At 44.5% G+C, this 16,614-nt stretch overlaps 2 protein-coding genes across 7 annotated transcripts; one reads left to right on the top strand and one right to left on the bottom strand.

The window, feature by feature from the left end:
- Window positions 1-1,290: 1,290 nt before the first annotated feature.
- Window positions 1,291-9,703, top strand: LOC123147653 (putative 1-phosphatidylinositol-3-phosphate 5-kinase FAB1D). Of its 6 annotated transcripts, none has more exons than XM_044566917.1 (12): window positions 1,291-1,527; window positions 2,315-2,451; window positions 2,973-3,680; window positions 3,776-3,920; window positions 4,018-4,365; window positions 5,196-6,146; window positions 6,274-6,596; window positions 6,744-6,870; window positions 6,954-7,118; window positions 7,221-8,627; window positions 8,711-8,971; window positions 9,056-9,703. In XM_044566917.1, the coding sequence occupies exons 2-12, from the start codon at window positions 2,426-2,428 to the stop codon at window positions 9,410-9,412; spliced, it is 4,818 nt and encodes a 1,605-aa protein (XP_044422852.1). In that variant the 5' UTR covers window positions 1,291-1,527; window positions 2,315-2,425; the 3' UTR covers window positions 9,413-9,703. The 6 variants fall into 6 exon arrangements, with proteins under 6 accessions (XP_044422852.1, XP_044422855.1, XP_044422850.1 ...); XM_044566920.1 differs by having other exon boundaries at window positions 1,298-1,527; window positions 2,311-2,451; window positions 6,277-6,596; XM_044566915.1 differs by having other exon boundaries at window positions 1,298-1,527; window positions 2,311-2,451.
- Window positions 9,704-12,311: 2,608 nt separating this feature from the next.
- LOC123147654 (uncharacterized) lies at window positions 12,312-14,108 on the bottom strand. Its single transcript, XM_044566921.1, has 2 exons — window positions 13,399-14,108; window positions 12,312-13,303 (listed from the first exon to the last, which is right to left on the bottom strand). The coding sequence occupies exons 1-2, from the start codon at window positions 13,741-13,743 to the stop codon at window positions 12,704-12,706; spliced, it is 945 nt and encodes a 314-aa protein (XP_044422856.1). The 5' UTR covers window positions 13,744-14,108; the 3' UTR covers window positions 12,312-12,703.
- Window positions 14,109-16,614: the final 2,506 nt, after the last annotated feature.

Raw genomic sequence — 16,614 nt, 5'->3', positions numbered from 1 at the left:
AAGCTATATCTTCTCACTTATAGTTGTGTCATTGTTTGCCAAAGTCACGACGACCGGATCACATGCCACCTACTTACTTAGTCGGCGCCACCACACCGACTCTTGATCATTATCCGAGCTAGTGACGTGTTGCACGCAACGTGTACTACCCTCGCCTTGGAGCGCACCGAAAAGCAGGTGAGCCCGCTAGTGTGAGAGCTCCAGTCCAAGACCGATATTCCTCCACACACAAAGTTATCCCAAAATCGGGCTTCAAGATGTGCTAGGTGGACCGAAAAATTATACCACGTCAAGCTACGTCGTGAAAGACAGTCCACCACGACCAACCTAACAAGATGTGGCGAGGAGCCCCACACGGCTGCATGCTACCCGAGCAGCTGCCAACAGTAGCGGCGTGGGAGGAGAGAGTGGAGGACGAGACTAGTGGCGAAGACACACAAATCCTATAGATGTCGTGGCCGCGGCATCCCACGAGGGACGCTCTATTTTTCTCGCTTGACAAGACATGTGAATTCATGATTTACCCGTTATCAACACATATGATTGGTAAGCTAAATGTACCCATCTCAACTTAACGTCATGGATTATACAATAATAATATCATGACTTTGCACCATGGACATTTGTCAACGGAATAGCACGCAAAGCTCTTACTTGTTCTTGATGGGAAAGAAAAAAGACCAATGGATATTTGAATTCTTCTACAAAGGAAAGGGCCCGTGGTGAATGCCAAACTTTGGTGTTTATAAAAATGAAAAGTTAGTAGGATGAGACGAATGGCATGGTTTTGCCACCATATGCCAAAGACATACACGTCAATCTCACTGAATGGGTGTTTACGAGATGCGAAAGACCAATCTGAACAAACCATTATTCCTCACAAAATTAATTACAAAAACATTTTTTGGCAAATAAGAAAATAAAATACAGTCAGATGAATTTGCGTGTGAAGGCGGTTCCGTTTGTTGCCCGGGTCATCGTCAGGTCATGACCACTAGTGACCAAGGACCAACCAACCCAACCCAAACCGTGTCGGCGCTATCTGTTGCGTTGCGTGCCACAACACATTAAACAGCAATGAAAAATAATAATAATTATTAATAATTCTGCAAATAAAAAACAATACTTATAATATTAATTCTGAACTAAAATGCCAGTGAGTTGCATTTTTTCTACACATCTCATCTCGCGTTCTGCCGCCGAACGAACGGGAAGAAGAAGAAGTCCAGAGACGATACGAGTCGTGCAGGTAGCGTGGGGTCCAGCGCGAGGTGGAGGACAAGTATTTCTTTCGTGCGCTGCGGCCGTTCCCTCCCTCTCCCCTCTTCTCCCCCTCTACTTTTCTCTTCTCCCCTTTCCCGTGTCGTCGCCTTCCCTTCCTCGTTCGCCCGCCGTTCGCGACTCTTCTTCCACGCGCACGCGCGCAGGCCACCAGGCCAACTCCCGCTCGTCAATCCACCCGTCGGCCCGCGAGACCGCCCGACTCCGACCAACTGAACATCGCCGCGGAGCTCCGCCGCGCGCGCGGTAAGGCGGAGATCTCACTTCCCCTCTCCCTCTCCCCTTCTCTTGCGATTTCCTGGTGTATTTGTTGTTGCTGCTGCTGTTGTTGTCGTATTCGTTGCTCATGGTGGCCGGATGAACTTGGAAGAGCATACCACACGCGTACGTACGTGCGTACGTAGCAAGTAGGTAGGCCGTGGGTATGGGTACAGGAGGAAGGAAGGAACGGGTTTCAAACTTTGAATTGGGGATTGGGATGTTTCTGTCGCGGCGCCTGACCCGGGGCCGTTGCTGACCTGGACCCACGCGCTTGGATATTTCCTTCTTCAATATCTGCCTTTTTTTTGGGGGTGTGGGGTTTGTTGTTCCAGTAGCGCCATCATAGGGGACGGACAGCCTGGCCTTTGGATTGATCGCCGCAATTGCTACGATTTCAACTACCTCGAGCACCACTATCCCCTTCCTCCTCCTTCTTCCTTCTCTTCTTTTGATTTGATAGTAGCAGTATAAGATTCAGCTTCAGTTTCCACACCCACTTCGGCGTCGACCGCGCGATCCCATTGGCGTTTCGCGCGATCCGAATCAAGCGCCGCTGGATTCTGGTGTCGCCGGTGTTCGATTCCGGCCTCCTCGTGAGCACCGATCGATGGATGCATTTCGTTTTTGGGCCTGACTCCTTCCCTGGGGATTGCTTTTAATTTCTGTCTCCCTGTCGGTTGGTGGGTTTTGAATTGACCGAGTACTAGTGATTTCTTCTCTTTAATTAATTAATTAATGGTGTGATTGCTTGCTTGCTGAACTGGTCAGGTAGAGGCCATACGCAACCAGCGCCCAAGAGATCTGAGGCCACCGCCTGCGTCAGGAGGAGGTAGAGGAGGAGGAGCAGCCAGGGCATGTGACGGCCCCCCCATCGTCGGTGGCCATGTGCCCGGACATGAATCCGCGAAGGTACTACTATTTCACTCCCAGGACTCGCCGATGCCATTGTTCTGAATAGCATCCCATTCCTAGTATGCACATGTTCAGATGCTCAGCTGGGGCTCTGTCTGAACACGGCCAACTGTGTAACCTCACATACACTTGGTTAGCCCTGTTTTAGATCATGGAAGAGAATTCTCGCCCCGTCTGAATATGCACGTGGCCCAACCTTGCTTAGCCTTTAATTCACCAGAGTCTTTTGTTCAACAACAAGCCACTTTAATTTTCCTGTTTCTCGTTTTGCACGCCTGAAATCCTGGTCCATTCGTCGACACTAACCTGACATCTGTGTTTGGGGTCATGCTCAAGGAAGATATCTTTGTTCATTTCTCCAGCCAGCTAAGCTCATAGATATTTAATTTTGATAACCTAGTTTGGTAGAGTAATGCCCTTGAGGCAAGGGAACTATCTCGCCAGGTATTTTATGTGTCTGCGTCTGCGCGCTTTTTAAATTCCGTTCTGAATCAGTCATCTTCTTTTGGTAATGACAGGGAGGTTGTATCAGAGGATTTAGATGGTAATCTTACCCCTCACCGCCTGCATGATGCTGATCATCTGGGACAGAATGGGACCAGGAATCCTTCCAAGTCTAGTAGCAATAATCTGTCCACAGACGACAATTTCTTCTCTGACACTTCATTGCACAAACATGAAGATGTGAGCACTGATCCATCTGCCTCCTCTGTTGATGACCGCTCGGTTAGGTCTGGTGATGATTCTGATGGGGCTGAAAGTACCAATGGTAAAATCAACAATACAGACCTCCCAGGTTTTGAAAATGATAGCATCTGGATACCGCCTGAAGCAGCAGATAAGGGAGATGAGACTGATAGTGTTGCCGGAAACATTGCTTATGATGACGACGATGATGATTATGGTGATGGAATAAAGTGGGGCCAGTCAAGTTTCCCAGCCCCTGGCGAGGAACACGAGGACAGCCCCAATCCTAGGGATGAAAGAGAAAATGCAATGCTGGCAGCTATGAATGGGCAGCTCAAGATACTTGTCAGTCGGTTTCTGGCCTCTGCTGGTATCCCCTTTGGAAAAGGAGAGAGTACTGAGAGTTGGCTTGATATTGTGACCTCCCTGTCATGGGAAGCTGCACTTCTTATTAAACCTGATGCAAAAATCGGAAATGAAATGGACCCTGGATCTTACATCAAGGTCAAATGTGTAGCATCTGGTACTCGTTGGCAAAGGTGAAACATTTGTCAGCTATTTTTTTACTTAAAGACTATCTAATTTCTATTTGCGTGCTAGATTATAAACCTTCACCTTTTAACTTCGATTGCAGTGAGGTGATCAAGGGGTTAGTCTTCAAAAAGAACACAGCTCATAAGCACATGCCGACCAATTGTCACAATCCTAGGTTGCTTCTACTGAAAGGAGTACTTGGGCATTCTGATGTTGGTTTATCGTCGTTTAATTCAATGGATCAGGTTTGATATTGCATATATGTGCTTGTTGACAGTAAATTCAGTTCATCCTTTTTTGGTAGAAGATTGTGACCTTCTATTTTATGCCTTCAAAAATTAGGAAAAAGGCCAACTGGAGAGGACTATAAGTAAAGTGATGGAAATATGCAGTCCCAATGTTATAATGGTTGAGAAAACTGTTTCACGAGACATACAGGAGCTTCTACTAAAAGAAGGTTGTACACTGATTCTTGATATGAAGCTCAGCCGGTTGCAAAGAATTGCACGCTGCACAGGTTCTCCCATAATATCATTTCCAGAAGTTTTGGATCAACCGAAGCTGAAGCAGTGTGATTACTTCCATACTGAAAAATTCATTGAAGAGCATAACATTGCCAGTGAAGGTGGGAAGAGACTATCTAAAACATTAATGTTCTTGGAAGGTTTTCCCAGGCCATTGGGTTGCACGGTATGTCTACTTAGCTATTATTACCTGTATGGTTCATTTATACAATCTTTTCAGTTTCATTCTTCTTTATCCCCTAAGATTTATGTTACATCATTTCTGTTGTCCAAAAGCAAAATGAATAAACTATGCTAGTTTTTCTTATATATATTCTTCCTGAAATCTTCCTGATCAAGACATCCTTCTGTATCAATGTGGAACCAAAAAGCAAATGTTATTCTAGCTTACGGTTGATGTGTCTATTATGTTGACTGGTTATTAATTCTTAATAGTCGGTATGTATACTATGTAAAAACATGATCTCTATATCTTTTCAGTTATGAGGGAGAGAAACAGTGTCGGTATTTGTAATATCTTAAAACATGAGAAATGAGCTGCTCCTTGCTTATATTTCGGTAGGGCATGCCAAACATAGCGATAAAATGCTTGGTTATGCGCTTTTGGTATCGTTTTGCTTGCTAGTTTTCTTAGCTTTCAAGTCCCTTTTGATTTTTTTATTAGGGCTGCTAATTTTTGTTACATAGCTTTTTTGTTCCTGTTGTATCGTTTTGTAATATCTTAAAACAAATGTGTGTTTGACAAAAAAAACATAGCTGATAAAACTTGTCAGGGGGTAGGTACACTTGTGGTGCTTTACGATAACAATACTGTTTTGTTTGTGGTTATCTCCATAACAGTGTCATGTGTTTTTATCAATTATGAAGAGTAAATGTCAATTGATTGCATTCCATGCATACTAATCACAATCTACTGAATATATAGTAAGTGACAGTCCGATTAGTGTTTCATACACTGCTGAACGATCTGAGCGACAAATAGTTGTTTTCATCCAGATATTGCTACGGGGAGCAAACACCGAAGAATTGAAGAAAGTCAAGCAAGTCATGCACTACACGGTCTTTGCAGCATACCACTTGATCCTTGAAACGTCTTTCTTTGAAGATCAGCGGGTATTCTTAAATGATAAAAATACTTCACAAGATAATTATGCTTCTACTATGATGGGCCCACCAGCAATTGATTATGATACTTCTGTTCTGGGTGGTGCTATCCCTCCTTCACATGATGATTCTCCAGCACTTAGATTATACCATGCCACTTGTAATATCTATGCTGATGGGAAGAAAGCTCTCAGTTATACAGACGTAGATGATCCAATTTTAGTCACAAACAGCTCTTTGGATGAACTGAGAGAAGGTGCAAATATCCCGTATAGCTCAACACCGCTCCTTCATACCGGAAGGTTACCATCACCGGTTTCAAGACCATTACGGGAATTTACTGGCAAGTTATTGCAAGAGACAACTGATAATCAAATAGAAGGCAGAGTTGAATCCAGGAATGGAATCGTTAGTAATGGATTTCATGTTGGGTCAAAGGTGGAAGAGTCTGCGGTTTCCAGTGAAAATTTAGATGACACAGAAGATATCTTGAAAGAAGAGAGGACTGGAGATGTAACAGAAGCAAGTTCTCATATGTGTGACAAACATGAGGAATCACCCGTCGTAGCAGAAGATGGAGAACATCGCGGCACCACTATCATTAGTAAAGAGAACATCTCTAACAAAGATCAAGCCGATGATGCACTTGATTCTCATAGTATACTGGTTTTGACGTCTAGTCAATGCATCAAAAAGCAGGTCATATCTGATGACCAGAGCAGCCTGTCCCGTATAAACTACTACGGGAACTCTGATGACCAGAGCCGCCTGTCCCGTATAAACTACTATGGGAACTCTGATGTGTCCTTAGGACGATACTTGCAAGAAATTTTGCAGAATAAGGTACCAGCTTGTAACTTGTAATTTTGTTCACAGTGTGTTCTTATTTACATCGAATATCATATTTTTGTGTTAGTAATGTAACTAATTTGGCTCAGATGATACTTGGCTTATAATGTTTTATTTGTAGCAGAAACCAAGTTGTTCCTCTTGTGAGGCTCACATATACTCTTATACTCATCAAAATGGAAATTTGACTGTTCGAACGAAGCATCTAGTGTCTCAACATAGTTTACCTGGCGAATCCGAAGGAAAAATATGGATGTGGACCAGATGCCTGAGGTGTGAACAACACGGGGTATCAAAATCGACCCCAAGAGTGCTAATATCATCTGAAGCGCGAAATCTCTCTTTTGGGAAATTTCTGGAACTCAGTTTTTCAAGCCACTCTGCAGCAAGAAGGTTATCCATATGTGGTCATTTGGTGAACAGGGACTGCCTGCGCTTTTTTGGGTATGCTAGATGTATTTTTCATGTCAAATATGTAATTTAAGTAGAGACATTCCTTTGCTGCCTTTAGCATAGCAATGCATCAGAAATGCATGTAACTATCTCTTGCCTATTTTGTTAATGGCAATTTCTATTTTTTACTGACTTCAGATTGGGCTCCAATGTTGCAATGTTCCGGTACTCATCGGTTCAAATTTACACTACCTGCAAACCACAGCCCACCCTCCACTTCGAAAACCCCAGCAGACAGAACTGGTTTGAAGAAGAAAGAAGACATGTATGTCTTATCCTCTACCATTACCATTTGGTAGTTGTGTTTGGTGCATGCATAGTACTGATGTTTATGTTGCATCTTTTAAGGTTTTTGCTAGAGGTATGACGCTTTTCTCCGAGGTAGCAAGCTTGCTTCAACACTTGAAGAATCAATATCATGGCATGACTACAGCCAACTTCTGCACATTTCTACCTGTAACGGACTTTTCTGAACTCGAAGACTTGTTAATGAAAGACAAGGCCGATTTTGAGGTAAGCGTCCATGTCTACATTCCTGTTAGCCTACGAATTTGTTATGTAAACAAATTTGTTCTGTTTAATTATAATATTGGCTTTCATTGTATTGTCATGCAGGATTCACTAGTAAAGACTACCAATCCAAATGGGAGATCATCCTCATCTGTACATGAACTTCTTAATATAAATTGGTCTTATCAGGATATACTACTTGAACTTTATGCATGGGACCGTCGGCTCCATGAACTTATTAAGTGTTTATCTGCTGGACAAGGAAATGTTGCTAACGGTAAGGATCCTATAAAGACCGTTGATAAGATCAATGAGGCCAGGTATGAGATTGACAAGCAAATCAGCGAATTGACGTGTGATAGAACTATGAAAGCTGGTGGGGCAACTGGTACCACTGAGTGCACAAGTAACAAAATTTGCGTCGACCATTATGAATCAAGTGAGAATGCAGCACCCATGCTCGATGATAGTCAGGGAGTTGGGAACTCTGAACTTTCTTGCAATGGAGGTAGTAAAGATGAAGGATCTCTCATTGGCACTAGTCAGGTAGAGGTAGACAGCATGGCCCAAATACAAAAAATGCCTTCTTTTGAAGTTTCAAGTGATACAAAGCCACAAGGCAATGGGATGCTGGCGCATCCAGTTTCCATGGAGCAGGAGCAGCATTCAAGCACTGTCCGGAAGTTCAGAAGTTCTGATTGGGATGAGAGGGAAAGATGGATTTGGAGTTCATTTCATGAGTCTCAACTGGCTTACAAGAAGAACATTCAATTAGGAAGTTTGGAGAAATTTGAACTTGTTAACCGTTATTCTCCATCTCATCTATCTCCCCTGTTTGTAAAACATGAAGAGGTAGACTCTCCTCAATTCACAGTTGGCCCGGGTGGTAATATTTTGTGTGTATTGGAGCATGAGGTTTCTAGCATAATAGCTCGTGCTCTTGCCATATCTGAGGAGCGTCGGCAGGATACCGCAGTCATGAATGAGGCAGATGATGCCAGGAGGGAGCATACTAAAACAATGGAGAAATCTTATAGCTTTCTATCTGAAAGTTCTATTGGCTCATCACCATGGTCATCTATAGATTCTGAAGCAAGCATTTCATCTTCTATTTCGTCATATTCATCTGGCGACCTTTCTGGTTATGATACATCGCCTTTATTGTCCTTGGTACATCCAGAAATCCCTGTGAATGGAAAAGTATCTCTCAAAGGCAAATATTCAGTTACTAGTATATATGCTAATCAATTCTACATCCTTCGAAGAAAGTGCTGCCCATCTGAGCTTGCATATATTACTTCATTAAGCCGATGTAAGAAGTGGGATGCTCAAGGCGGAAAGAGTAAAGCTTTATTTGCGAAGACATTGGATGACAGGTTCATTATAAAGCAAATCAAGAAGACAGAATTTGAATCCTTCATAAAATTTGCCCCTGATTACTTCAAGCATGTTTACCATTCTTTAGACACTGGAAGCCAAACTTGCCTTGCCAAAATATTAGGAATCTATCAGGTAGTTTACTTTGACAACCAGAGTTCCGTTTCAATTTATTTTCTTCCATTTATTACTATTTTTCTAAAGCTTTGCTGTTTCAGGTTAAGCAAATAAGGCATGGCAAAGAGATAAAGATGGATCTGATGGTGATGGAAAATCTTATGTTTGGGCACAATGTTTCACGGATTTATGATCTTAAAGGTGCTATGTTTTCACGACACATCACCAACTCAAATGACCCTGACACTGTTTACTTGGATCAGAACTTTGTGGAGGACATGAATGTATCTCCAATCTATATTGGTGGAAGAACAAAACATCTCTTGCAGCGCGCAATCTGGAATGACACATCTTTTCTCACTGTATGTATAATGCACATCTTCCAGTTTAAGGTAATCATCATATTTTCATATTAATATGTCTTAACAGAATTATTGTACTTGCAGTCGGTTAACGTTATGGACTATTCTCTGCTTGTCGGAGTGGACAAACAAAAGAATGAACTTGTGTTTGGCATTATTGATTATTTGAGGCAATATACTTGGGACAAGCAACTGGAGACATGGGCGAAGTCTTCTTTGGTACCAAAGAATGTTTTACCAACTGTAATTTCTCCCAAGGATTACAAGAAAAGGTTTAGAAAGTTCATGGGCAAGTACTTTCTCGCAGTTCCAGATACTTGGAGTCCTGAGAATTCTTCTGGGCCATACAAATCCTTTGGTCATAGCAATAGCAAGTTGGCAGAAGCCCACAATGGCGATAACCTGCTTCAGCATCCAATTGAGGCTGATGCAAAAATCTAGTTCTGTTCAGCTGAGGCATGTGCCTAATTCTGTCCGGACTCCTCTGACAGTTCTTTGAAGCCTATCTGTTTATTGTTGTTGTTGTTGTTGTTGTTATTGGCTAAGTTTCGCTTTGTAAAATGGTGTGCATATGAAGGTCTCACTATTGATCTTTCCAGAAGTTTGCAATTTTTAGGCAGATTGCTGGGGCAAGTGAAGTCCACAATACATGTACCTATACAAATGAAAATTGTGAATTTCACAATTATTATAGTGAAATTTACAAAATTTATATGACTATTTTTGGACCTATGAGACTGCAGCATTTCCTTCTTGCTAAATTAGTTCTTAGCGTCGGACGCAGTTCACTGTCTGAGGAGGACTTTCAACCTCTTTTAAAATTTCACCAGTTTGATTAGTATTCTTCCTTCATTACTCCACTATAATTGCCCTCCACTATAATTGCTAACATGGAAAGCAAAGGAGCAAGTTAAAGTGCCTCCTGATCTCAATGCACATCCTAAAGTGTAAATTTGGTTGTTAAATGGACATCGTCTATTTGCAGATTACCCCCAATCACTTTTTATTGCTGCACAACTTTGCAGATCTGCTGGATTGATGCATTTTGCTATCTATCTTTCACAAGTCAATTTTGAGTCATTAGAAGGGGTGAGATCATCGCTCACTTTTTTGTTCTGTATAGTCTGTTTCTCGAATTTTGTGGTAATTTTTATTTATGCCCAAGTCCCTTTTATGATAGCAAAGAGACAGTGCAATTTGTTTTTTGTTTGCTTTCAGGAAGTAGCTCACAGGAGAAGAAGCCAGTTGTCATTTGTTCTGGATCATGAGTAGCTGCCTAGTAATATACTCCCTTTGTAAAGAAATATATTTCTATACAGAGGCAGTACCTAATTTTGGTGGTTGTTTTATGTGCTAAACTTTTCTTCTATATTTGTCAAAAGAAATCTTTATAATGTTATAAAGCGGTTCACTGCTCCTAAAATTAACCTGTTAGTTCACCCCTTAAACCGCACTGATCAGGGCTGCACTAATGTAATGCTACATTTTGTTTTCTAGAATCGAATTCTGTTATTTAAATGGGTCAAGTAGGGAGAATTATCATGTTGGAGTTTAATTATACTGTTATTTTCCTTGCTCATATAACTGAATAACTGATCACAAAGAGCTTTGCGTGTGATGGCTAAAATTTACCAGCCAGTGTCTGCTTTTCATAGGTCTGAACACTGAACGTTGGCAAGAGGAGGTTCCTGTGATGAACATGCGAGACTTTGGTGAGTTAGTTCATATTAACCTTCCTGATTTGCTTCTTTTGCATTTTGCATTGGGTTATGACTTCTGGAGTCGATGCATGGGCAAAGTTTTATAATAAGCATCAATTCCTTTTCCAGCAGAGGTTACTTGTTGCAGAATCTATAGCTGTATCGAATTAAGTAGACCATAGCACATCTCTCCAGAAGTTAAGTGCACCACATGGAACTGGCTGCAATTTCCCTTCAGCTGTAATCTGCAGTAGGCCCAAATTTATCTCTGGTCATACATTTGCTGCCCTTAAGAATAGTGTAGTGAAAGGCAATTGTTTGTCATTCCATCATCAGTCAAGGAGGTAATAATCCACACGACTTTGGTTGGCATGTTCCCCCTTTCTACTTTTTCCTTTTGCAGGAGGGCATGCATACACTAGCAGTAAGAGTATGACCAGAGTAGGACTTTTAGAACATTTCAGAGTGGCTCATCATGATTGCATGTATGCAAGTCCTTTCATCGGGGAGCATAGGATGTTGCAAAACGATTGTATGGACAAGGTCCTAATGTGTGTAATGATGTTCATCCTAGCATCACTGATCCATACTTCCACCTATTTTTTCGATCTTAAATCTGAACTTAGGAGTGCAATAAGGACCGAGTTTGGTATCATACATCTTTCGATTTGATATATCTGATACCATGCTTCAGTTCTGCGTTCTGCGATACTGTTTGTGTTCAAGAACAATGTCTGCAAATGCGACTCTTAGCCTCTGAAGTTCCCATTAGCTGCTGATTTTCTGTAAACAGCACCTATTCAGCATAGGTGTGAGTGTGATTGCTCTGCTCTTTAAACTCTGGTTTCAACTCTTTTCTGGAGTCATGAAACTCTTCCAGTAGCTGAAAAGCTAAATAGGAAGGTTGCATTAGATTTTTTCTCAGTTTATTTTTATTAGGCACTTGCTTTTTATAGAGAACGTAAACACATGCATTTGTGTAGCAGCTGATGGTGAATCAAATAATATTTGAAGATAGATATAACTGTGACATGGCACTGATGTTTTCTTGGTTCTTTGCTGCAGATCCTACTTTAGCGAAAAGCGACTGGTGCCGCCATTTCGGTGTAAGTGATTCGATTTGGTTGATTCATGGTCAGCTTTTCCCCAAAGTATGGAACATGGTTTACGCTGCTGCTTATCATAATTTCTCTACTGTATAACCCTGCAAAGCAGCTCAGATCAATCAATTTTGCATTGCAGCTGCTGCTCCTTTTCCTTGAACCGATGCCTCTTAAGTTCGGGGTGATCATCATGTTCGGATTCCAGAAGGTCACCCCATCATTGTGCAACCAAAACGATGACCGCTGTCGGAGATCATATTGAGAATCCTGCCTCGTTCATCTTCTCCATCGTGAGTAAAATAATCAGTTTATACACTGCCAATTGCCGCGGCAGCTAGTGGAGTGATCAATGATAAGGAAGGTGATTAGCCTAGCGCCAAAGAACAAAAAGAAGTTGCAAAAGATGACAAGCACAAGGGCTCATTCTAACGCACCCTATAGAACTCTCTTTTTGTCTCTGCCCAACAAGCTGCCCACATCTCCACAGCACTTTTCCAGTTCGAGAAAAGGGCAAAGAGCTGCTTTCCTTTTCCGATGTAGATTCTTCCTTTCACCATCAACTATTATATCACCAATTCATCCTCTAAGATCGATCCCCTAAAAATTACTGGACATATATTCTGATTCTGATTCTGACAAATAGATAGGCCTAAGCACCAACTGCCTGCCACTACCACTTGCTGCTCTGCTCTGCTTAGGAAGAATACAAGCATGATGATATTCCAGTGCAGGACATATGTATAGACACACTAGCTGCTATGATAGCTAGACTAGAGAGAGCAGCTAGATTAGATTACCCAACCACAAGAGAGAAGAACACCCACATTTTTTTTTGTTCTAATTTGTTAGCCTTGTTGTACTATCTACCATGCCCCGTTTGTTTCAGGCTTTCAGCTAGCTGCTGCAGAAGTACAGATTGTGAGCTTGGATCAGCGATGGCTGCACAGGTCCGACAGCATCTTCCTGCCTTCCACAATCTCATCAAAGAAGTCGTCCAGCTCGCCGACGACGCCCTCCGCCCCTGACCTCAGCATCCCGACCCATCCTTTGATGATCTCCACCCTCTCGGCGATCTCGCCAGGGTCGCCGTACCCAATGGCGACGACCCTGTCGAACTCTGTCTTGAGGCTCTCAATGCCGGCCCTGGCCTGCCGGAACTCGTACATCATGACGCCGGAGCCGGAGTGCTCGCCGGCGACCGCCTCCATCTCCTCGGCGACGCGCTGGCGCAGCCGCCCCATGGAGGAGACGTAGCCGGCGCCTGAGGTGCGGAATGGGTGCGCGCAGCAGGCGAGGTCCGGGAGGCAGGAGACGGTCCCTGAGACGAGGAGCATGAGGAGGAAGGAGCTGGCGTTGCGCAGCGCGTAGAGCACGCCCCGGAAGCCGTTGAAGGCGTTGAGCTTGAACTCCACCGGCGACCGGTCGTCGAGCAGCAGCGACGCCGGGTCGATCCTGGTCTCTGCGAGCGCCCGGTTCTCCTGCTCCAGCCCCACGGCCTGCCGCCGCGGCGCGTTGATCGCACGCATCACCTGCACGCATTTGGTGTGATCAATGGAGGCCAAAGCTATGGGCGTGAGCAACTGAGCATGCACGCATAGGAAGGCAGGACAGGAGAGGAGCGTACCTGGCGGGCGGTGTGGGGGTTGGGGTTGCAGAGCCAGTCGTCGAGGGCGGCGTCGATGCGTGCGGCGGAGGCGCAGTAGGTGTCAAGGGCGGAGGCGCCGGCCTTGACGACCTGGCAGGCCTCCCAGAGGCGGGAGGTCTCGTCCATGTACTCGTCGAGCCAGCTCTCCCCTGGTGGCAGGTGGAGGCGCTGCACGAGGTGGACGAGCTGCGAGTGCAGCGACCGGAGCAGCGCGGCCGCCTGCTGGAGGAAGGGCGCCGACATGAAGGCGGCGTCCGGCGACGAGGCCAGCGTGGCGTGGAGCGCGTCGAGGCCGTGGGCGATGGACGAGTAGAAGCCGTTCATGGCTGGTTCTGCCGCCGACTCAAGTTTGTGCGTGTGTGTGTTTGCTGGAACGGTGAGAGCAGAGTGTGGTGGTGGTGGTGCATGGGAGGTGGAGGCTGAGCTGGAGCAGAGGATCAGCCTATATATAGAGGAGCGGAGAGGAGGCGAGTGTGGTGGTGTATGAGGAAGCAATGATGGGGTGTCCGGCGGTCAGGGGGAAGGATGATTGGGGACTGGGCAGAGGGCCATCGCCATTGCCAAGACTGCTCTGCTCGCTTCTCTCTCGATGACCACCACTCTGCCTTCGCCTCGCCTCGCCACGAGAGAGGAGTACTACTAGTAGTACTAGCTAGCATGCATGGGAAAACGTATTCAGTCAGCTGGCCTATCAGCTACCCAGCCAAGCCAGTTTTGCCATGAATCCCACTCCACTCCGCTCCGTCCCTGTCTTGAGTTGTACGTACTCCTCCTTCCAGACTCAAGGGGGACCATTGCCATTTGCCCCAGGCGATTAATTACTTGCTGGTGCTAATCAAGGAAAAAAATGCGCCAGCAGCAGTACTCAGCACTTGGGGCTGGCAGCTGGCATTGCTGCCTCTTTTCCCATATTCTGCAGCAGCCAAGCCATTGAATCCGGGTGGGGGGCCTGTGTGCCGGCCTCGGATGGGCGCACCATCAAGCAGCAGGGAAGCAAAGAGAAACACACGCTGCCCCTTCCCTGTCTGCCCCTCAACGGAGCCCCTCATCGTTTTTCTGGAAACCCACGTTATGTATGTTAGGTGCCCACATTACACTATCATATCACCACGTACAGAGTGCATCACTCGCCATTGCACCCGGCCACGGAGTTAATGTGACATATGCTATATGGCAGTTGCAGCCAAATGTATTTACTACCAGTATGTAGTATTTTCGTTCTTTTCTTTTCTTTTCTTTTGTCTGTGTGGTGTGACTGGGTGGGTAGGAGTTGAAGAGCGGGAGCTGCTGCTTCTTCTAGACGTAGTACGCCTGGCATGCACTGCACCAATGTGTGTCACGCAGAGAAGCAGCAGAGGGGGAGGAGGACAAAGTTTCAAAGGCGGGCATGGAATCCGAGAGATTTGTCGAAAAGCCTTGCTAGTAGGATGTGCTGTACTTGGCCGTGGATCAATGGTTTGCTGGCTCGGCTCGCTGGAACGGGATGCCAATGGAATGGAATGATGGGTTTCCTTGTACCCGTACAAATCTCCCTCTGTCCTCGCTACAAGAACCCCATTTCCATGGCGTGGCCGCCTTTTGAGGCGTCTCCCTCTCACCCGGGCCTCCAACCCGGCCAGCAATCATGCCCAATATATGCCCGTGCCCGGCCTCCCCTCCTCTCCTCTCCCCGTTTTTTCTAGGGCACATGTTGGGTCCTACGTGCCAGCATATAGTCCCTCTATCAACTCCTTGAAAAGTTGGCGTTTGTTGGACAACCACCATCTACTGCTTTGACCCAACACGACAACAAATTCTAATAACAACATTATCAAAATTACTTTTCAAGAAAAATCCACGAATGCATATCAACTTCGAACATCAAATTCAAAATTTACAAATATGTAAATAATAATCATACATACTCAACCCCTATGGTGACTTGAGAACAGCAAGAAACCCTAGCCGCTACCGCTAAGGTCATAACCCAGCAATGGGCCTCATTCCTGGAGAGGGGCGAGGTAGGGTACCCCCCCCCCCCCCCCCACACACACACACCCTCGCGCAGGTGGAGCCTAGACCCATCGGAGCAGCGATCCTAGTATTAACTATGGTGCCCCTAGGACATTATATACAAATTGTAATACCACTAAGTACTTTTCGAATACAAATCTCGTGTATGTTCCTCAAGTACCAATAAAACATTTTAAATATAAAGATAATCAAAACACATTTTTTTTGAAAAGGAGGATGTACCTCCGACCTCTGCATCTGGGCGATGCATGCAACCATTTTATTAATTATTCACAAAGTCCTTACAAAGGTAATACATCAGTAAATTTGAAGCCACCATCTTGGCAACACCTGCCGGTACTCCTATCCCTGTGATGAAAGGGTGCCGAATGTCCGAGCCTAATACCAAACAGACATCGCATCAACACCTAACATCTAATGCCTGATGCCCCATCCAAGCCCCATCCAATGCCGGATGCCCGTGCCCGACCTCCCCTCCTCTCCTCCCCGTTTCTCTAGGGCACATGTTGGGTCCTACATGCCATCATATACTCCCTCTATCTACTCCTTGAAAAGTTGACGTTTGTTGGACAACCACCATCTACAACTTTGACCCAACACAACAACAAATTCTAATAACATTATCAAAAATATTCTTCAAGAAAAATGTACGAACGCATATCAACTTCAAACATCCAATTCAAAACTTACAAATATGTAAATAATCAAACACACTCGACAACTCTGGTGACTTGAGTGCCGCAAGAAACCCTAGTCGCTAGCGCCAAGACCCTCCCATGTTGTCGACCTCAGCAATGGGCCTCATTCCTGCCCCCACTCCACCCTCGCTTCGTGGAGCCTGGCCCTGTCGGAGTGGCATGCCCCTAGGATATTACTACCTCCGTCCTAGTTTATTGGTCCCCTTAGTATTTTATGCCAAATTTTGACTAATGATTTAATTAACATAATGTTAATGCATGTCAGAAAAAATAGTATCATTGAAAATTATGTTCAAATACGAATCCAACAATATAGTTTTTGATGACATGCATTAACATTTTGTCGGTTAAATCTATGGACAAATTTTGGCACAAAATACGAAGATGACCAGTAAACCAGGATGGAGGTAACACTAACAAATTGTAATATCACCAAATACTTTTAGAATCTTGCATATGTTCCCCAAGTATCCAATAAACACTA

Source organism: Triticum aestivum, chromosome 7A, assembly GCF_018294505.1.
Source record: "Triticum aestivum cultivar Chinese Spring chromosome 7A, IWGSC CS RefSeq v2.1, whole genome shotgun sequence".
Taxonomy (NCBI): Eukaryota; Viridiplantae; Streptophyta; class Magnoliopsida; order Poales; family Poaceae; genus Triticum; species Triticum aestivum.
This window is presented reverse-complemented; position numbering and strand designations above follow the sequence as displayed.

Excerpts from the sequence above, each read along its gene's own strand:
- LOC123147653 (XM_044566917.1), top strand. The coding sequence starts at position 2,426 with ATGTGCCCGGACATGAATCCGCGAAG. Across the intron at positions 8,628-8,710 it reads AAATATTAGGAATCTATCAG|GTTAAGCAAATAAGGCATGG; the intron begins GTAGTTTACTTT and ends TTGCTGTTTCAG. Across the intron at positions 8,972-9,055 it reads ATGACACATCTTTTCTCACT|TCGGTTAACGTTATGGACTA; the intron begins GTATGTATAATG and ends TTGTACTTGCAG.
- LOC123147654 (XM_044566921.1), bottom strand. The coding sequence starts at position 13,743 with ATGAACGGCTTCTACTCGTCCATCGCCCACGGCCTCGACGCGCTCCAC. Across the intron at positions 13,304-13,398 it reads ACCCCCACACCGCCCGCCAG|GTGATGCGTGCGATCAACGC; the intron begins GTACGCTCCTCT and ends AAATGCGTGCAG.